Source organism: Cannabis sativa, chromosome 1 (assembly GCF_029168945.1).
Source record: "Cannabis sativa cultivar Pink pepper isolate KNU-18-1 chromosome 1, ASM2916894v1, whole genome shotgun sequence".
Taxonomy (NCBI): domain Eukaryota; kingdom Viridiplantae; phylum Streptophyta; class Magnoliopsida; order Rosales; family Cannabaceae; genus Cannabis; species Cannabis sativa.
Genome location: NC_083601.1, coordinates 7,880,332 through 7,903,251, shown reverse-complemented (window position 1 = coordinate 7,903,251; position 22,920 = coordinate 7,880,332). Strand labels below are relative to the sequence as shown.

At 31.9% G+C, this 22,920-nt stretch overlaps 2 protein-coding genes across 2 annotated transcripts; both read right to left on the bottom strand.

The window, feature by feature from the left end:
* Positions 1 to 9,323: 9,323 nt before the first annotated feature.
* On the bottom strand, positions 9,324 to 12,368 carry LOC133034781 (uncharacterized). Its single transcript, XM_061110188.1, has 10 exons — positions 12,221 to 12,368; positions 11,916 to 12,134; positions 11,745 to 11,837; positions 11,551 to 11,661; positions 11,334 to 11,446; positions 10,725 to 11,256; positions 10,194 to 10,462; positions 9,881 to 10,072; positions 9,678 to 9,779; positions 9,324 to 9,598 (listed from the first exon to the last, which is right to left on the bottom strand). The coding sequence occupies exons 2-10, from the start codon at positions 12,072 to 12,074 to the stop codon at positions 9,406 to 9,408; spliced, it is 1,764 nt and encodes a 587-aa protein (XP_060966171.1). The 5' UTR covers positions 12,075 to 12,134; positions 12,221 to 12,368; the 3' UTR covers positions 9,324 to 9,405.
* On the bottom strand, positions 12,366 to 13,877 carry LOC133034742 (uncharacterized). Its single transcript, XM_061110127.1, has 2 exons — positions 12,674 to 13,877; positions 12,366 to 12,597 (listed from the first exon to the last, which is right to left on the bottom strand). Exons 1-2 carry the CDS (start codon positions 13,807 to 13,809, stop codon positions 12,366 to 12,368), a joined length of 1,368 nt encoding a protein of 455 aa, XP_060966110.1. The 5' UTR covers positions 13,810 to 13,877.
* Positions 13,878 to 22,920: the final 9,043 nt, after the last annotated feature.

Here is a 22,920-nt window from a genome sequence, read left to right as displayed (position 1 = left end):
AGAGGCACAAAGAGAAATTAGAAAGAAAAATAAAAAAGAAAATTAGAGAGAGATAAGAGAAAGAAAGAAAAAAAAAAGTCAGCAACTGACTTAGAAAATGAAAAGAAAAAAGAGAGCCAAAATTGACTAAAAATATATATATAAAAAAGACGAAAAAAAAAGCTTTTTAAAGCTTTAATATATAAAAGAAAAAAAAAATTAAGAAAAGTATAAATGTAAAAATTTCTTTGTCAAATTATAAATGCAATGCTTGAAAAAAAAAAGTTTGTATTTGGTATAAATTTTCTAAATAGAAAGAAACCTTAAAATGTAAATGTAAAATAAACTAAAAAATAATAAAACTAAGGGAAACTTACAAAAATACTGGATTTTAACTTACTCTTTACAAAAATACTGCCACACGGCAAAAATAACTTTTATACTGCCTTGAGACTTTTTTTTTCTTTTATACTGTAAACATCAAAAATAAAAAAATGAGGTCTTTTTTTTTCCACACCCGCAGACAAAACTACTACAACAACACCAGAACAGACAGAAAACAACCATTAAATTCGTTTAGATGAAGCAAAAACATTAAAACCATTAATATTGGGGTTGTCATGGTTTTTTAATGTTGTTTTTGGGTTGTTCTACTATTGTTTTGTATGTTTAACAAATATTGGTTTTAAATTACACAAGTTAAACTAATTACTGAATATTTATTTGAGGTAACCAGAATGAAATAATCATGGACAGTAATAGTCTTACCTTCTATTAAAGTTGTGAAATCTAGAAGACCAAAAAAAAGGATTGAAGCTGGATGGGAAAAGAAACAACATAATAAATGCAGCAAATGTAGGGAGTTGGGGTACAACAAAAGAACATACAAGAGAAGACAACAAAAATGAAAAGAAACAGAACAACTAAAAAACAACAGTAGAACAACAGAGGAAAACTGAACATATATTAGAGCATATGAGAACTGAAGAAAATAACTTACATACAAATTTCATTATTCTCTATTACTATTAAAAATAGAGCAGTACAATAATATTTAGAAAAATGTGATAAAAATTGAAAGAAAACAACAGTAAAACAACATTAAAACAATAATAAATCAATAACAAAATAAGTCATAAGAGTTATCAAACGATACAACAACACCACTCACAAAACCAGAGCTAAACTACAACCCCAAAAAAGAAAAAATAAATAAAGAAAAAAAGAGAATTTTTTTACTTAGAAAGTTTGAGTTGTCTGTTCTTCTTCTTCTTCTTCTTCTTCTTCTTCTTCTTCTTCTTCTTCTTCTGTATTGTTCTTCTTGAAGATATTCTCACGAGATGGACTCTCTTCACCAAGAGAGCCTCCACACTCCTTCATCAGTCTACTCTCGTTTCAAGTTTTTTCTATCTCTCTCTCTGAAACACACCCACAAAAACTTTCTCTATACAGTAGAACCTCTATTTAAGAATACTCTATTCAAGAATAACCTCTAATTTGTTATAAAAAAATCAAGTCCCGATTTGGGCCAGTTATAAATAAGAATAACCTCTAAATTGTAATTAGTTATACATTTTCTAAGTCTCGTATTAACAAAATATACCTCTATATAAGAATAATTACATCTTAATAAAATATATACATGTATTTTGTAAATTTATTTATGTAAAATTAATAATTTTATTTTAAATTATAATACATGTATGAAATTATATTTACTCTAAAATATTTCTATTACGATATAGTATTAATGATTATTTATTGTTATTATTATTACATTGATATTTTTTAATTTTTTAATTTTTTTTTTCTAGTGTAACTCTATTTAGTTATAACCTCTCAATTAGAATATAATTTACTTGGTCCCAAGTGTATTCTTGAATAGAGGTTCTACTGTATATATATCTTGATTTTCTCTCTCAAAACCCAAGTAATAAAAAATAAATGAAAGGAGTGAGTTTTGTAAATTTCTGAAATAGTGAAGAGTGGGAAAAAGGATTTTATCTAAAGTCCTTAGTTGATGGTCTTCATCTTAGACACTAATCTCAATAAATTTTCTTTATGCAAGACACCAATCTCAAGAAATTTTTAATAGATACCAACCCACAAAAAGAGATAGAGAGAGAAATAGAAAATATATGTAAAGCCTTGGAATTAATGGAGATCACGTGGGTGGGTGGGTGGGTATTTCACTTTTTCAAATTTAATTAAAAAAAATAGTCAAAAAAGTGATGTAAGTCATCAATCACCAAAACACATATATAAATTTTAAAAAATGGGACCACATGTTGGACTTAAAATTTAAATTTAAAAAAAATAAAATAAAAAACAATCAGTATATTAAATAAAAAAACTTGACATGAAAGGACATAAAAATCATCAATCAGTACATTAAATAGGTTTGAACAAAATTTAAAAAAAAAAAAAAACAGTATACACAGTAAAAATATAATAATTGCCGTGTAACAGTAAAAAAGAAATAAAATGAGAAATATCAGTACAGGGTGTAAATTTCCCTAAAACTAATTAAGTTAGAAACAAAAACATGAAATATGGGTTTGGATAATAGGTTTACAAAAATATGGCATCTCAAATACCATAAAAAATCTTAAATGTGAAAAAATGCTATAGAAGAGTGGCAAACCTATAAATGCCATACTTTTGTAACTTTTTTACAAAATCCAATATTTCATGTTATTTTCACTTTGATGTCTATAATAACTGCCTCATTAAAAATCTTGTCGAGAAAATCCAGTGGAACGAAACTCGGTCAAAGAAAAAAGAGCACAGTATCAAAATTACTCCCCCTCTTTTTGGCATTCATGGAGATCTTTTAATCAACGTAATCCATTCTTGTAAACCATCTTCTCTAAAGTTGATGTTGGTAATGACTTTGCGAATAAGTCTACATGATTATCACTTGATCGAATTTATTGAACATCAATATCACCATTCTCTTGAAGATTGCGTGTAAAGAAGAATTTTGGTGAAATGTGTGTAGTTCTATCTACTTTAATGTACCCTCCTTTATGCTGAGCAATGCAAATAACATTATCTTCATAGAGAACTTTTGGTACTTCCTTATTGGATGTTAATCCACATATTCCTCAAATATGTTGTGTCATGTATCTTAACCATACACATTCTCGACTTGCCTCATGAATTACAAGTATCTCAACATGATTTGAAGAAGTAGCCACACGAGTTTGCTTTGTTGACCTCCAGGATATAGCTGTGTCACTGCAAGTGAACAAATATCCAGTTTGAGATCTAGCTTTATGTGGATCAGATAAATATCCTATATTTGCATAGCCAATAAGTTGTTACCCACAATTATTAGAATAGAACAATCATTTATCAATAGTACCTTGGAGATAGCAAAGTATGTGCTTAATCCCTTTCCAATGTCTATATGTTGGAGCAAAATTGAATCTTGTTAACAAATTGACATAGAAAGCTATATTAGGTCATGTACAATTAGCAAGATACATCAATGCTCCTATTGTACTAAGATATATATGCTACTTCTGGACAAATGCGCTCTTCGTGTTCTTCTCTAGGTCAAAAAGGATCTTTTTTCACATCAAGTGATCTAACTACCATTGGGCTACTTAATGGGTGTGATTTATCCACATAAAATCGTCTCAAAATCGTTTCAGTATAAGTTGACTAATGAATACAAATTCCATATTTTAAATGCTCAATTTGTAAACCAAGACAAAATTTTGTTTTTCCTAAATCTTTCATTTCGAACTCTTTCTTTAAATATTCCACAGCTTCTAAAATTTTTTCAGGAGTTCCAATAATATTCAAATCATCAATATAAACAACAATGATAACAAACTCAGAACTTGAACTTTTTATAAAAATATATGGGCAAATAGAATCATTTGTATATCCTTCCTTTAATAAATATTCACTAAGTTGATTGTACCACATGCCTCCTGATTATTTTAATCCATACAATGATCTTTGTAATTTAATTGAGCACATTTCACGATTGCTTAAATTATATGCATCAGGCATCTTAAATCCTTCAAGGATCTTCATCTAAATATCACTATATAGTGATCCATATAAATAAGCTGTGACTACATCCATTAATCGCATATCAAGTTTTTCACTCACAACCAGGCTAACCAAATATCTAAAAGTTATTGCATCCACCACAGGTGAATATGTCTCTTCATAATCAATACCCAGTCTTTGAGAAAGACCTTGTGCTACAAGTCTTGCTTTGTATCTCACAACTTCATTTTTCTCATTTCTTTTACGTACATGCCCATTTGTATCCAACGAGTTTCACATCTTTAGGTGTTTAGGCTATAGGTCCAAATACTTTACGCTTAGCAAGTGAATTCTATTGTAATTGAATTGCTGCTTTCCATTTTGGCCAATCTTTTCTATTTTGACATTCTTTGGCATTCTTTTCGTTAGCAAGTGAGCGTTTGTTAGGATTTTATGCCTTAAATAAAACCCATTTCAATATAATTAGATTTGCTAATTAATAAAAGATTGGAAATTATTTTATGTTGCATGGTTTACATGATTAATTTCATAATTATATGTTTAATGTATAAATTCTATTAAATCATGAACATATAGTTATTCACAATTACAGTGATGTCATCACAGTAGAAAGTAATTGTGATAATATGTTTTAAAGTCTTTAGTCCATTGATTTATCAGTGCACTAAATTTACACTGACGTGATAATTAGCGATAAAGTTTACTTACACTTGTATAAGTGGTATGTCCTTTTCAGGGCATTAGTAAAGTATACTAGTATTGAATGTTAGAGTATAAATTAGACTGGACTGATATTGACAGTGGAATAGATATCATAAACTTATCGTTATATATTTCTATGTTAATATCAATTAGTTGATCTTAGATCAATAGATCTTAATATTGAGATGGTTAGCTTCTAGCTTAACTATATTATTTGTGTTCTTTGACTTGTTCGTTAAAGTTGACAAAATGGATCTTCCCAATACTTATATCTTAGGAACATGGTTGTACAATTGAGTGAGAGAGCTAATAATAGATATGGAATCTATAGCTTTTATAACTATATATAGAAGTGAAATAATGATTTCTTTTGAGCATGGCTTAATAGACATAAATAGAAAAGCTCTTATTTCAATAATTATATTAGTTTACTGAAATATCATTTTTAAGAAACTAAGTGTTTTAAGGATAAAATACATCGAAGGGTAGAATGATAAATTTATCCCTACTTTATGTAGATCATTTATAGAAAATTTTTGATTATTTGGATTAAAACAAAGGATAATTCATAGCGTATCTATATTTGGAACACATAGAGCGTTTTATGTAATTAGGAGTGCAATTTCAAATTTATAGTGGAGTGAGTTAATAAGATAGAAAATTTACTTGGTAAATTTTAGATCTACTTATTGGGAGCTTGGTTACATAGGCCCGTGGTCCCAAATTGTCAGAGATAATATTGTCTTGTAGACTCAATTAATTTGTTTTAATTAATTAATTAGAGTTCTAAATAAGACTATATCTTGTTTATGAATTTTCACTAAACAAGGGCTTAATAGGAAATAGAGGATTTAGGGTTTATTTGTAAATTGAGAGACTTTGTAAGGTATAATTAAGAAATAAGTTAAATTCAATTTTATTTTATAATTAATTATAATTATTAAATAAATAGATTTGATATTTATAGGATTAGAATTGAAATATGACTTTTGTGAAAGAAAAGATAAGTTATTAAATAAAATGGAAAAATTAAAATCTGTCGAACACACATAAGGTTCGGCCAACAAGGTTTAAATTAAGTCATTATTTTATCTTTTTTAATTCCATATAATTCAAATCTTAACCTAGATGAAATCCTATAAATAGAAAGAGATGCCTCTTATTTTCTAACATAAGCTTTTATCAAACTACTTTGTCAGACAACCTAGAAAATAAAGAGAGCCTCTTATATATTCGAAATTCTCCTCTTTTCATCTTCTAATTTCCGAATGCCCTATAGTGAGTTGAGTGATTTCCCACACGATTCAAGCCAACACTTAGGCCTTTGTGGAAGATTGTGAAGAATTCCAACAACAGAAGGAGATCGAGGTTTAGATCTTGATCATACTCTGCGACAAAGGATCAAGGGTTAGAGATCTAAACGGAAAGAGAATTATATTTCGCTGCCACCAATATAAGGTTTTCTATAACATTATATGTGTTTATTTTATTGTTTTAAGAAATTCATACTTAGGATGTTAGATTATAATTTATAATATTACATACATGTTAGTAATGTAGATCCTGATAAAATAAGTTCCAACAATGCTTCCCTCAGCCAAATCCCATCATGGTGGGTAGGCTCGAGTTGCCTCAGTTGGCTTGTTGAGCTTTTGTCTCGTGACAAGCTCCTTCCGTGTTCATCTCCAGGGGTGTGCTATTAGTAGATGGTTTACATTCTCGACTATTTTCCAATGTCTACCTCTAAGCAAATCATCGAGGTAAAATACTTGCTTAGGTTGGGTAGCAAGTATAAATGGGTCATCTTTGTACCATTCACCACTAACATTGATGCTAATGATATTATTCTCAATGATTGTTTTCTTCCTCCGTGGATTGGTATAAACCATTTACACCGAAATAATGTCACTGAATACACACCAGAAAAAGTTAACATCATCAGCGTTCCAAAATAATTAAATCCTTTTATTCCCACCGTAGAGACACCGCGATTTTGTGTAGTACGCTTCTTATCACGTTCAGCTACCATGTAACGAACACCGTTCACTACAACCCCTTCATAATATGTTACTAAGTGATATGACCCACATTCTAAAGCTAGCAACTCTTCACCGGTATTGGTCTGCCGCTAATGAGTTTTGAATGGGATAGGCGAGATTTTTTCTGCACTTAATATCCCTGCCCTATTAGCGGCGAGCTATCCGGCAGTATTAATAAATGCCCGCCGCTAATGAGTTTTATATTTATTTTTAAAAAATAATACAGAAATACACAATAATACCGGCGGGCCCCCACATCCGCCGGTATTAATCCCATTATTAGGGGCAGATGTGGCCTACCGGTATTGTGTCCGCTGGTATTAATCCAAATTATTGTAGTGATTTATTATGTGTAGTATTTTAGAGATTTGCATACAATGTAAAATATTATTTATTAATTCAAGTCACTAATTAGTATTGTTGTTTTTAAAAATTATTTTAATTATTTATTTTTTAGTTAAAGTTTTTATACATATTCAATATAATTATAAATATAAAAATTAGATTTATTAATTATTGCAAAAAAAAAATGAATGAAATGTAATAATTTTTTTTTAAAAAAATGTGAAACACCTACATTGGATAAAAGGTCACGTCTTTTAAGACCTCTTATCCCAGTTTTTTTTATAAAAACTGGGATGGTACCTTTTATCCCGATTTTTTCAAAGACTTTTTATTCCACTGCAGGCATATATCCTATTTTTCATTTTAACGAAAACCAGGATAAAAGGCCTTAAAAACTGGGATTAAAGGCCTTTGTTTGTAGTAGTCTTTTTTTTAAAAAAAATTTACGGTTAGGGTTGCTCCAGTAGTTTCTATGTGGGTTGCTATATACGGATTTTGATAGTGATTTAGGTTGCTCCGTTAGTTGTTAGTTGCTATAAAGGTTTCTGTGCGGAATTCGGTAAAAATGCAAAAAAAAAAAAAAAAAACTTTTAAAAGTGCAAAAATAAAACTTAGATTTTAAATAAAAATTTTAAAAATTGGTTATTACACAAAATGGTAAAGCTGAAAAAAAGTCATAGGAGACTCCTATGAAATAACATGTTGTCATAGGGGCCTTATGTGACAGCGCTTATTACATAATAATCGTCGCCATAGAGTTCTTCAAGGCTACGGGTTAGCGACCCTTAGAACAACAACGGTCGTGAATTTCTTCAAAACTAACGCTATATGTTCGAAAAATTGCTTCTAAAGCCCAATTTTATAATATTGGTGTTTCAAGTTCCCTTGAAAATCTGAATCAACTACCTTGATTCTCAGCTCAAATCCCCTTCAGATTGATTAGAACAGCTCATGACTTGTTCTTTAATGGAGTAATAGAGCTCCAGACTCGATGTCAATGATGGGGTTCATGCAAAACACAACAGAAATAGTGAAAAATAGTATACGAGAAATAGTGAAAAAGGTAAACACAGTTCCATTAATTTGTTTTGCTGGCATGGACAAGTCACTAAAAATATCTATTCTATATAAATTGTGGCTATATAACAGAATTTTTAGTTTATGAGAAATTATTCGGTGACTTTTTTTTTTTTAAAAAAAAATAAATTATTAGATATTGTCACGTAAAGGGTCGGCATCTATCAAGTTAGTTAAACCTAAATATAATTAATTCACCTAAAGTGTTGCAATTAATAATAAATTTGTTCATATTGTTTATTTTTTATTAAAAATTATTTTTAAATTTTGATATTTAGAATTAGTTAAATTTTAAATATTATTTTAAATTAAATTTGAATGTTTTGATAGTTTAGTATTTTCGCGAAGATAAATTTAGAACGAATAATAATTTTTTTTAATTACTATTACAAAATATAATAGTAATTTTTGTTTTTATTTAAATGACTATTATGCTTTTAAATTTCAATAATTATCATTACATTGAATATTATTAATTTTAATATTATCACTACTACAAAAACACCCTTTAGAGGCGGTTTTTAAGCCCTTTAGGCGTCGGTTTTCGCGAAATTCGCTACCGACGCCTATCAGGGCGACGCTAAAGGGTTTATTTGAACCGACGCCATATATACCCCTATGGCGTCGGTTCTTAGCTAGGAACCGACGCCATAGGGGTACATATGGCGTCGGTTCCTAGCCAATAACCGACGCCATATGTGGCGTAGGAACCGACGCCAAAACTCCTCAGATTTCAGTTTTTTTCATTTTTTTTAATTTAATTATATTATTTTAATTTTATATTTATTAATTTATATACATATTTATTTAATTTAAATTACATATTTATTTAAATTTTAAATTACATATTTATTTAATTTAATTATATATTAATTACATTTTAAATTAAATAGTAATTAAATTTGGGTAAAAACATAATTTGATTTCATAAAAATAATTAAATATTACACAAACATGTAAAATTAGTTAAAAATATTAATAAGTTAATAAATCTAATTACAAGTTAATCTATAAAAATTACATAATGAAGAAAAATTCTTCGACCTTTGAACCTCAATCGTCACCGTGAATCACCGCCATCAATTGTTCGATCCACTTTCGCTGTAGTGGTAAAATTTCTGTTTTTGGATCGTATTGCTTCTTTACCCCCAAACTGTTAAAAAAATTAAAAATTTATATTAGTTTATGTATATGTATATTATATATTTGTTATTATAAAATTTATATACTATGATCAATAATTAAAACTTACAGCTTTTTGATCTTCTATGTAACGGTTGGGGTTGGCACGTGCGACGATGTCAGTCATATATTTCAAAACATAAAAACCGCATTCTTGGCTTTTAGGTTGTCTTGGACAGTTTGCTTGTGCAATTCCTTGCCACGGGCCAAGATACTGATGTGCGTCCCCTATATACATGAATGCCCTGTTTGGAAAAATTATATTAGCATTTCAATTCGTTAGTTAATTTAAATTCGTTACATAAGAAGTCATTAAATAATTACCTTCCGATCATTTGTTCTATTTCTTCGGGAATTGGGCGGCCTTTTAGAGGGTTTAAATGGATAATTTTCTTTGGCGCAACCACCACTAGCGTCCAATGCATCCTAGAAAATTATATTGGAATATAAGTAAGATAGTATAAAAATAATTTGAAGACATAATATAGAAATGAACAATTAGCACTAAAGAATTTAATAAAGTTTACCCGATATTCCAAGGAATAAAGAACATTTGGTGGTTGCTGTTCATTAATGATAACCAATTAGCCAATCGTCTTGCCGCATCGTCAAAAGACTGACTCTGTTCTTCATCGGCCGATCCCATGCCTTTGTGAGAAGCTCTGGGTCGTAAAACTTGAAAATTTTTCTCGTACCGTTGATGCTTTCTCCCATATGTGCTGCCAAAAAAAAGTGTTATTGCCTTATAATAATTTAACTATAATTTGATATAAGGTTAATTAGATTAAAGAAGAGTATACATCATTCCAAACGGCATTCCACAGTTGCCGATGTAGTTACACGTAGCAACTCGCTCGCAAATCCTCTCCAGATAAAATGATCTGGGTACGCGGTGCAATGAATCCTCGGGGGACAGAAATTGTGATTATATCACGTTTATCTTTGAGCCTTAGGAATTCATGAATCATCCATTTCAGCGAATTAGGGATCAACGCCATCTTCTCTTCCGTGAACAACTCATCTTCCCGTGCACCACGGCTTTGTGGAGAAAGCATCGGAGCTTTCCCCTTTGACGCATCACGTCTTGAGGGCGGTTGAGCGAGTGGACCCTAAACAAAACAGAACATAATATATATATATCAAATTTTATCTAATTTCTACCGAAATTTCGGCAGCATAACGGTTGTAATTGAATGATCCCAAAAATTTTGAACATGGCTGTATAACGACAAATAACACATATATAACAGTAGTTTGTTCATCCATCCCACCGCAAAGACATATATTCGCGAACCTACTTCACTACGGATGAATATTGAAGATATTCAAACTCCACTAATCATTAATAATTAATTTCAGTTGAGAAGTTACCTCGGTTGTTAAAATTAAGTGTTTAGGCCAAGGAAGGAACATCTGGTACACGTCCCTAACATATCTGAACTCTTCAAGTGGGACTGGGATTTCAGCGTCCTCTTGCAGGATTTCCGAAACCATGATCCGAGCATGTGAATCATCGTAATCCTTGCAGTGTACTTTGATCTCACCCACATGCTCGTACAAATACCCTCGGGCCACAATATTGTCGATGTTGTCAGAGCAGAGATGTACTTGCTGATTAAGGGCCGCATGGTCATCAAAATTGTATAGGATACCTTGGTCGTTGAGGGAAATGAACTCCTCAGCATAAATTTGTGGTTGTACCTCATCCTGAGGAGCGTATGGTTGTGGAACATACGCCTCACCAGCCACCTCTCCTTCTTCCTCTTGTTCGGCAGCGTTCCTCTGCTGCTTAAGGGATTGGACTTCGGCTTTTAATTGTTCAATCTCCTTCGCTTGCCGAGCCACAACATCAGACACTTCCCTTTTCTTCCTGCCGAACAGTTGAGATGCCACAGTCGGGAACCTACAAATCATAAAATGCAAATTAGCAACGATTTCATTTGTGTAACTAAATAAATAACATTTGAAGTAATAGCATACCCGGCGGCCACGACACGTCCAGGATGCTCTGGTGTCCCGAGCGCCTGCGTGAGGATATCGTTTTGGCCCTGGACCTGAATTTGTCCCTGACTAAGCTTCTCCTCTAATTGAGCCTAATGCACGCATATATTCAAGCAATTAGTATATGAATTATATACACTAACTCTAATTGAATTATATATTCAAGCAATTAGTATATGAATTAATATATACTTACTATCTTCTCGGCAATTTCCTTGTCGTAATCAGTGACAAGTTTTCTACTCTTGGTGCGAGATTTAATCCAAACACGGTGGCGGGGAGGATCTGCAACTTCGAGGTCCTTTTTCTACATAACGTTATAACAATGAAATGAGTACCAATTAAATTGTATAGCACATTATAGCACATTAAATTTTTAGTATTACTTACCACAGCTTCCCGTACGTTCACCATCCCACTCCGACCACTTCGATGTCTGGATTGAATTTTTGAGGAACGTTCACGTTGCACCTTACTCAATTCCTACAATGCCAAAAAAATACATTAGATACATGTACTTGTATTTAAGAGTTTATCTTAGTGTTAATATAATTAGCGTACCAGAAATTCAGGAGTTAGTCTACTTTCAACAAATTTGCACCAATCAGCAGCGTCGATCTCCGGGTGCTTTTCAGGGACTTGTGCCAGTCGTCCCAGATCATTCTCTTTCAACGCGGGCATTATGATGTCTTTTGTCATCCTATTCTTGAAGTCTTTCATTAACTTCCCAGCTAGGATGAGACAATCATGTTTGAAGGTGTCCGGCACAATGAACCCCGTCTATTTTGAAGGAAAACAAACACGGTTAGAGTCAACATTTGGAGTAATAGAAAAACAAATCAAAATTCTAACAAATAATAGCTTACCTGAATGTCTTTCCAAACTTTATTTTTCAGAGTCTGGTTGACTTCTTTCCAATTTTTATAAGCCAACCCTATTGTCTGCCGACATCTGACTCCCAGAGTGGATACGAGCTTCGCGTAGCTTTTTCCACAGTATTGACCTTTATCATTAACTTCGACATCTGCCGACAATGTACGCTTCATGCTTTGCAACCGCAAAAGTTGGTCCAAGGGCAATACGACTCAACACATCAGATACTCCATGATTCGGTTCGTTCAACTTTGCTATAATGGTATTCCTTAACCACCCAATGAAAGTTTGACGATGTTGGTCTGCAACCCATTTTTGTTTATTTTTTTGATTTCTTGGAACCATTGATTGTAACAGCTCCATATGGTCACTGTAAAACAAGTAAGATAAATCAAGTTATTGTTCATCGTGACTTAAGTAATGTTAATCAAACAAAAGGTACTTACGTTATATATGGTTGAACCTCTGCGTTATTGTTCATCACGACTAATTGAGCTTGATCTAGTTCAAGCTTGGACACTGTCACCATTGTCCCTTTGCCCCTTAATCCTCTATCAACATCATCTGGGTCAGTTCTTGGTTTGCTAATTCCTATTGCCTCAACTCCAGCCATGTACTCTGAACAAAATTCCACAGCCTCTTCAGATATGTAGCACTCAACCATACATGCTTCTGGCCGATAGTGGTTACGCACATAACTTTTAAGTACCTTCATATTTCTTTCAAATGGATACATCCATCTCGCCCACACCGGCCCACACAGCCTTGCTTCTCTCACTAGATGAACCATTAAATGGATCATGATGTCGAAAAAAGATGGCGGAAAAAACTTTTCCAGGTTGCACAATGTTTTGACTACATGTTCATGTAATGCATCTAACTTATCCAATTCTAATTCCTTCCCGCACAGCCTATTAAAGAAAATGCAAACATGTGTCAAACACTCTCGAACATTTTTTGGCAAGACTGATCTAATGGCAATTGGAAGTAGATGTTGCATTAACGCATGACAATCATGTGATTTCAGACCCATTAGTTTCAATTCAGTCTCATTCACCAAGTTTTTGATGTTAGACGAGTAACCATCGGGTACTTTCATATTTGCAAGTGATTTGCAAACTGTTTGTTTCTCTTTTTTGGATAAAGTGAAACAAGCAGGAGGCAAATATAAACGTTCACCTTTCTTCTCAGGTGCCAGAGATTGTCGTATACCCATTTCAACGAGATCTAAAAGACTATTTAGACCGTCCTTAGTTTTGCCGGGAATATCAAGTAAGGTACCAATAATACTCTCACACACATTTTTTTCAATATGCATGACATCCAAACAATGTCGAACTAGTAGACTTTTCCAATATGGAAGACGAAAGAAGATTGACTTTCTTTGAAAACAACCATTAGTTTTTTTATTTTTTTGCGTCTTTCCATACTTAAAATCTACAAGTTGAACTTGTTGGAGAATTTGTTCCCCAGACAGTGGCAAAGGAGCCATATCACCCTCTTCAGTACCATCGAATGCTTTCTTCTTCCGTCTATCAGGATGATTTGCAGGCAAGTACCGTCTGTGACCCATATAACACATCTTGTGTCCATTTGCCAAGCGACGAGCCGATGTGTTAGTGCAACAAATCGGACAACCTTCGTAACCTTTTGTGCTTAAGCTGATAAATTACTATAAGCGGGAAATCAACGACGGTCCACAACAACACGGCTTTCAGATTAAAAATTCTTTTTAAAACCATCATAGACACGAACCCCGTTCTCATACAATTCTATTAAATCGTCAATCAATGGTTCCAAATATACATCGATATTATGTCCGGAGTTGTTGCGGGCCTGATATCATTAAAGAAAGCATGTTAAATTTCCTCTTCATCACTAACCAGGGAGGAAGATTGTACATAACTAGGAAGACGGGCCATGAACTATGACGACTACTTAGAGATCTATGTGGATTTACTCCATCCGCGTACGTACCGAGACGAATGTGTCTTGGTTCGATTTGAATTCGTGGTTTATGTAGTTCACTTTTTCCAAGCTTGGGAATGCGGGATGTCTAAGTTTTCCATCTTTCACTCTCTTGGTCTCATGCCAAATCAAATTTTCAGAATGTTCTGCACTACGATATAATCGTTTCAGTCGCGGAATCAAAGGCATGTACCACATCACTTTTTGGGGGATAAGTTTCCTATTCTCCTTACTCTTGTTTACTTTATGGCGGGATAAACCGCAAGTCGGGCAATAATTCATGTCTGCATATTCCTTACGATATAAAATGCAATCGTTCGGACATGCATGAATTTTTTCATACTTCAATCCTATAGAATTTAACGTTTTTTTCACTTCATAAGTAGATTCGGAAAGCAGTTGGCAAATGGTAAGATATCTTTAAAAGCAGCTAAAAATTGAGTAAAACATTTATCGCTCACTCCATTTTCTGCTTTTATGTTGTAAAACTTTACCATTGTTGGTAATCTTAGTTTTTTACAACCATCGAACAGAGGTTTATCAGCATCACTAAGAAAATTATCGAATTTCTCAGGATCATTAAGAAATTCCTCCTGTGCTTCGTTAAGCAAGTCCAATGGATAATCATCCAAATCATTACCCTCGATATCATCTACCCCCCGCTTTCCTAATGGATATGGATCATTAGGTAAATGTTCGCCATGGTAATACCAATTAGTATAACTTCTATTGAAACCTCGTAAATACACATGGTCCTTAATCATTGTAATATTCCCTTTAGATACATTACAACAATCTACACACGGACAATGAATACGATCGTGATTTGTAGAATTCTTTAAGGCAAACTCTAAAAATACATCGAACCCTACTTGAAATCGCAGTGTGTCTCTCTCCTCACGCATCCATGATTTATCCATAACAAAAATCCTATCCAAAAAAATTCAGTATTTAGTAACTACTTATAGCTAGTTACTAATTACACAATGTAACTAACTAAGTTTCTCACAATTTATTCATATTAATTTATAAATTACTTAAATTCTCGTTTTAGATTAGTTCATATTATTAGGTTGTTTTGTTGATTAGAATGTTATTAAAATGTTAAATATTTTTAATAAATAAAATTGAGGGGAAAAATTTTTGGTAAAGCAATAAAGGTATTAACTAATATTTTCCCCTTTTAATTAACTTTTGCTCTTTATTTTCTTTGAAAAATAAAAATCCACATTGAACCTCTCAAATGAAAGAAAAAAAATAAAAAAAGAAGGATTTTATATGTTTATTTTGTTAATTTATTTAGTAACTAATTATATCTAGTTACTAATTACACAATGTAACTAACTAAGTCTCTCACACAATTTATTCATATTAATCTAAAAATTACTCAAATTTTCGTTTTACATTAGTTCATGTTATTAGGTTGTTTAGTTGATTATAATGTTGGTAAAATTAAAAAGTTTTCATAAATGTGAATATTATTATTTTTTATGTGACCTAACTTCTTATTACTATGTTATAATTAACTATATTATGAATGGTTTTAGTAAGATTTATCCTAATTCTACCGAAATTTCGGCAGCATAACGACTGTAATTGGACGTTCCCAAAAATTTTACAAGTGCCTAAAATAACAAACAAAACAGATAAACAATACAAAATTAATCCACCCATCCGACCGCAGTACATGTATTCGCAGAACCTACTTCACTACGGATGAATATTTAAGATATTCAAACTCAACTAACATGCATTGATAATTAATTATATATTAAGAAAAAGTTAGTAAAAGTATATACCTATAATTGCAAGCCCAAATACGCTACACACAAAATTATGCCGAACCCCTATAATATAAAGAAATACAACGAAATTACAAAATTAATTATTTCATAACTTATAACTAGTTATAAAAAATTGTAACAAGTTACTTGGTTACTAAATTATACATACATATATATAATCAATTATATCTCACACTATTATCTCAAAAAAATAAAATTATATCACACACTAATTCCATTTTAAAATTTTTATTTCTAAACTAATTTTTTTTTTTGAAACTAATAAAATCCCTCCAATGTCATTTTATTCACAATAAATATACATTGCAAAAAATATATAAAATACAATTACAAAATTTATTTTCATAAAAAATATACACACACTATATACACACACAATATATACACACATTATATACAAATATTCAATAAAATATACAAATACATATATATACTACATTGTGGTATAAATTATTACCTAATAACCGCAATCCGACGACCACCGTAAAAAATCCCGACACTATACACATAAAACACAATAATATTACTAATAAAATAAAAAAACTCAAATAATAATTTACAAAAACATAAAATAAAACAATATACATAATACAATAAGAATAGAAGCAATATTTATACCTTAAACGAGGTTGAGATTGAACAATTTCTCAACAAAAATGGGTGGCCGGATTTCACACCCAAAGTTTACTATTTGGGTTCGGATGACACTTAAAGAGGCTAAAAAATTAAAACTTTTTAGGTGTATGTTATTAAGTATCGAAAATGGAGGATTTTAAAAAAAAAAATGGGCTAAAAAGGTTAAGAAATGGGGGAGATAGGGTGGGGAGAAGGGGCTGCGGCGAGGGTTTTTCTGGGTTTGGTCGAAGCTCTCTGGTTTGGTTGCTGAGTGAAGTGGGAAGGAAGAAGAAAGGTCGAAGAGTATATGCTACGATCGACCACTATGCGAGTCCGGTTCCTTTATAGGAACCGACGGCATAGGGTACACGTGTCATGATCTCGTGTACCCTATGCCGTCGGTTCCTATGAAGGAACCGACGGCATAGGGTAATTCAGAAAAAAAAAAAATAATAATTTCCAACCGCCTCTAAATGGTATAATGCAATTTTATACCTACGGTTTTTATCAAAAAACCGCCTCTAAATGTCAATTTCGAACATAGCGGGTATTTTCACACCCTTTAGCTTCCCTTTTTATAAATGGGGTTGAAAAAACTGCCTCTAAAGGCTAACATTGTAGTAGTGTATGATATTAAAAAAAATTAACAACTAAAATAAATTAACATACTAACATCTATTTAGTATTTGTAGATATGACAAAATGTATGCCAGATGTAACTGGGAGATGATTTGCCGTTATATGACACAGTGGTTGTTAGTTTCAGTTATATATCTCATATATGTATATATTATACCTAATGTCGTTCTTTTTTTGCTTTGTGTTTATTCAAGATCTTAAGAAGATCTTAACTTAAAATATAGTAAATCACAACCTTCCAAATTCTATTGCCTATCAACGGGTAAGATAGAATCATATGTGTGTTGATACTGATATTTATTTTTATAACGTGTCAACTTGCTAATAGATAAAGATGCCATATGTGTCCATATCTTTATGGGTCCTGCAGCAATCTTATATATATTGTATGTGAAATTATATAAGTTTAAAGGGATTGTATAAAGAATATATATGGAGTGGAGTGTGTAATTACTACAATATATTATATATTACAGTTATGTGAATCTTTTCATTTTTTGAGACAATATTGCGCATCGTGTAGTGGCGACTAATATTCCATCTAACCTAAGAGTACAAACTTTACCTGAGTTAATTATAAGATACATTACAGACCCAGTCAAAGAGTATTTAATTTACTCTCTGTGCCTCTATTTAAATCCTTTCCCATCTCAAACTACTATAATATTTTTAGCTCTTTCTGCTTTAGATCAATTCTGATAAATAAGCCTTTTCGAATGGGTTTTAATTTTAAGGTTTTGACTCATCCGTACGACGACAAACAGTTGAAAGGCATTTTTGAGCGATACGATGCCAACGGAGACGGTCGGCTCAGCAAAGAAGAGCTCAAAAATGTGTTCAAAAGTTTTGGTTGTTTTGCTCCTGGCTGGAGAGCCTTCCGAGCCCGACACTTTGCCGATAAGAACGGAGACGGGTTTGTAGATAAGGGTGAGTTGGATTACCTAGTCCAATACGCTGCCAAACACGGTTTAAGTATTAAATAATTGTCTTAATTTGCTTAATTACTATAATTATTAAGTATGTATATACGTAGCGACTTTGAAATAAAGTGGAAAAACTACACGTACTAGCTAGATAGATGATGATGATGATGATGATGGTGGGGGTCTCTGTACCACTCCCTGTTTCTTCTATATATAGTTAGGTTTTTATATTATGTATGTTCGTGTTATATAATATGCATTAGGATAAGTAGTAGTACGTATGGGCCAAGTTCATTATTATGTACTAGCTAGTGCTACGCCGACGTACTTTGCTTTGTACCTCACATGTATTACATGAAGTTTTCATTTTCGGTTTCTGTACTAAATCTGCCGCTTATTCTACTTTGATCTGTCTCTACCATTTGAAAACATCTACATTGTTTTTCAGTTAAACTTAATTATACACTATAACCCAACAACTTAATGAGCTCCAAATTATATACTCATTCCAACAAAGACTGAGTACCCTATATACCCATAAAACAAAGAAATATGACACCTCGAGATAAGGGGACAGAAACAACAATATCACTGCTCAAGAACACCAATTAATTAATTGATACAAGTTAGTTTAGTGAGATTTAATAAAATTTAGCAACAAAATAATATAACATATATTATTTAATCCGTAGAAAATAAAATAACACATAGTATTTAATCCATCAAAAAAAATGTGTTAAGCGTATGCAATTGAAAAGATATAATATTTATGCCGCAAATAATGCTGAGCAAAACATTGAGTCTTAGGGATTCAAATCTTCTGTCCCAATTCCTGTCTCATTTTCTGTCCCAACCAATTACATTTGCCACTTAACTAAAATTTTACCAATATATTTAACAGAACTTTGTATCAAGTAGCTCAGTTTGTTGATTTTTATTTAATTTTTTAATGAAAAAAATATCATCATTCTCTCTCTCCTTTCTCTCATCATCTCTTTCTTTTTTCCTCTAATTCGCGATACTCTCATCTGTTTCAATCTTTATTTCTTTTTCTTTTTCAATATCTTGCTTTACTGAAGGTGTTTAATTATTATTTTTTTATAAATCAAAACTGTGTATTGCATCAAACAATCATTTACAATCTATACAACACCTCTAAAAAAAAAGTCTAGTGTGCAATTTAAATTTAGTAGTCTTTTGGGTTTGCATTAGTTTGTCTCTGATTTTTTTTTTTCTGTAACAAATCTCAACTACCATTTGCATGTATAGTTGCTCTCAAATTGTTTAGAAGAGTTTGAGTTTTTTTCTAGAACCAGATCCGTGAATTGATTTTCTACAAATTGACTCTTTTTGATTTAGTTGGTTTAGTTAGATTTTTAGTAGATAAATTATGTTAAAAGTCATAATTCTAATTATCATGTAATAGAGTAGATATGTTCTATTGATTGATTACTAATTTCTTTTATAAAATGCTAGTAGTAATGACAGTTGCGATGCTTAGTGAGCCATTAAAAAGAGATGTGAAATGATAATTAATTAAAAAGATATATATTTTTTTTGAAAATAATTAAAAAGATATATATTAAATAATAGAAAAACAAAGAAACGGAGCTAACTGATGTAAGTCTCTGTTAAATATACAGATGGAATTTTAATTGACGTGGCAAAATACAATTAGTGGGACAGGAGATGAGACAGAAATTAGGGACAGAAGATTTGGATCCGAGTCTTAGCACCTCAGTCAGTGTTTACTACTAGTTAAAGAAATGAACAAGCTTCAATTTGGTAATGAAGACTGATCATGATTAAAATGATAATTAAATTTGGAAAATTATGCTCTAATTACCAAGTATAGATATCTGGTCGTTATATGAGTAGATAAGGAAAGACAATTGTTAGTTGTTGTCACATCTGCATAAAGAGGCAACAGAAACCTAAACTTTATTCCAATAATGTTATCAATTATTAAATGCCTTTTTTGAATGAATATATTCCCTTGAACATGGGAAGCAAGTAATTAAATGGAAATATACTTGGCTTCATGGCAAAGCTAGCATACAATTTGCCTCGGCAAGTAAAGGTGTCGATCACTGTCAGAAGGCCCAAAAGGATGGTCCAATTGAGTTGGGTCCTGTTGTAATACATGAGCATATGGGAAGTTGGGAGAGGGACTCGGGTCAGCCTACTGATGAAGACCAAATGAAAGAAGGCACCTGCAACATTACAACTTAAGAGAACGACAGTACCAGCAGTAAAAGAGAAGAAGAAATAGCATGTAGCAAGAGAGAGCGAGTGTGTCCTCAACTACAAAAAACAACTACTTTTAGTGACAACTTTTTAGTCACAACATAAATTTTTTTGTGACTAAATTATGTGACTTTGAGTTATAACAAAATGTTACTTATGACTAAAACATAACATTTTGTTATAAGTTGTCACTAATTTAGTTTTAGTCATAAAAACATATTTAGTCACAACAAATTGTAATTTTTGTAACTAATACATTTAGCCACGGATCTTTTAGTCACAACATAAGAATGATATTTTATAATTAATTAGTTACAATTTTTTTACTTTTAGTCACAAATTTTATCGTGACTAAAAGTAAGAATTTTTGTAGAGCTTGCTTGATGAGAGATCTCGTGATGATGCTGGAACATTGAGGGATTGTGGATGTGTACCCAAATTCAGTCAGCAATAGTTTGTTAGCAACTCAATATAAATAAAAGTTGTAAAAATTTTGAGAATTATGCTGAATGAAATTGCAGTTTTGCATAAGGAGACTAGCTCAATCTCGAAAAGAGCCTATATTATCTAACACTGGTGCTTTATTTGATTTTTTCTTGCTTAGGACGAACGAGAAAGACCTTGATGCGATTTCGCAAGCTATGGATCTAAAATGGGAGCAGCGAGCTCAATCGAAAATGGCGGAGCTCAAATTGATCCTCGATGAGCATTTGGCTTAGGCCTTTTCTCCATTGTTGTCTGACCATGATGGGGTGAATATCGCAAGTCATGAGAATACTCGAGTGTTAGGTAGAAGATTTGATGTTGTAACGAATTGTCGAGACCTTATTTCTATTCTCAAAACTCTCAGAGTAGAAGTTCCTCAATTTGACGGGTCTGAGATGGATGAGTTGGTTTACAAAATCAACAAATTCTTTGATCTTCATTGTGTTGATTCGGCTATAGATCAGACTTTTAGTGGTTGCTTTCCGTTAAGATGGGGTACCATCTACATAGTTTCAATGGATGGAAATAGGGTATAGGATTTGTAGAATGTGATTAATTTATTCAAGTTTATCAGTCCCGTTTTGGTAATTCCATTTATGATTATCTGTTGGGCCATATTTTGAAGCTTACTCAGACCTTTCAAAATTTCGTGATGAATTCAAATCATTATTGCTGAGAATTTTTGGGGTAACAGAATCTATGTTCTTGAACTTCTTTGTTTGGGGTTTAAAACAAGAATTTAGCAGGGAGTTACTATGGTTGAAATCGAGGCACTGTTGGGTTTTATGCCCTAAATAAAACTCTATTTCAATGTAATCCAGATTGTTCAATATCAATAAAGTAACAGAAGTATTTTTCATTCATTTGTGTATGTTTTGGTTCACTTAATCAATTGTTTGTCTATTTGATTTATAAATTCATCCAAACCCCTTTCACATACTTGATCATGTTTATTGTGTTGTCAACACAGTGGAAAGTAAACATGACTATGTGAATAAAGGATTCCTAGATTTATCAGAACACTGAGTTTTACTGATATGACAATCTACAACAGACTTTACTTGCATTTGGAGAAATGCTATGTTCTTTCCAGGACATTGGTTAAAGTAAAGCTCAGGTTAGATGCATGGAGTATGCATTGGAATGGACCGATATTGAACTTTGAAATAGATTTATAAAACTTACCGTAAATATCTATTCAATTCAATATCACTAAGTTGATCCTAGATCACATGATCGAAATCCTGATATGGTTAGGCTCAATCTCAAGAGTGTTATTCGTGTTCTTTGATTTGTTAGTTAAGCCTACTTTTGGGTCAGGGTGATACGTACATTTTGGGAACACGGTAGTGCGATTGAGTGGGAGCGCTAACATAAATATGGAATCTATAGCTTCTATCTTGCGAATAGTAAGCAAAGGGTGATTTCCTTCGAGCTTAACCAAACGAGATAAATGATGGAGTACTCATTTCACTTAGTTGAAATATCATTTATACAAGGTTAAGTGTTTTAAGGATAAAATACATTGTAGGGTGTTACGGTAATTAAGTCCCTTTACAGTGTAAATCATCCATATAGAGGATCATTGCTCACATTAGGATTATAACAATGGATAACTAATGATGTGTCTATATGGTGGAACATATAGAACATTCTATATACTGAGAGTGCAATTCTAAGTTCTATGTGTGGATTCAACGAAGAATTAATAAGTCAGTGAATTTAAGTAGTAAATTCTAGATCTGCTTATTGGAAGCTCGGATATATAGACCCATGGTCTCCCCACTAGTTGAGATAATATTACTTGTAAGACTCATTTAATTGATTTTAATTAATTAATTATAATTCTCAAGATAGACTGTGTCTATTTGAGAATTTATCACTTATTAAGGGCAAAAAAGTAAATAGAGATTTTGAAGGGCATATTTATTAATTAGAAAACTTTAATTAGTTTTATTATTAATAAAATAAATGACAATATATTATTTGATAATTAATTTTAATTATTAA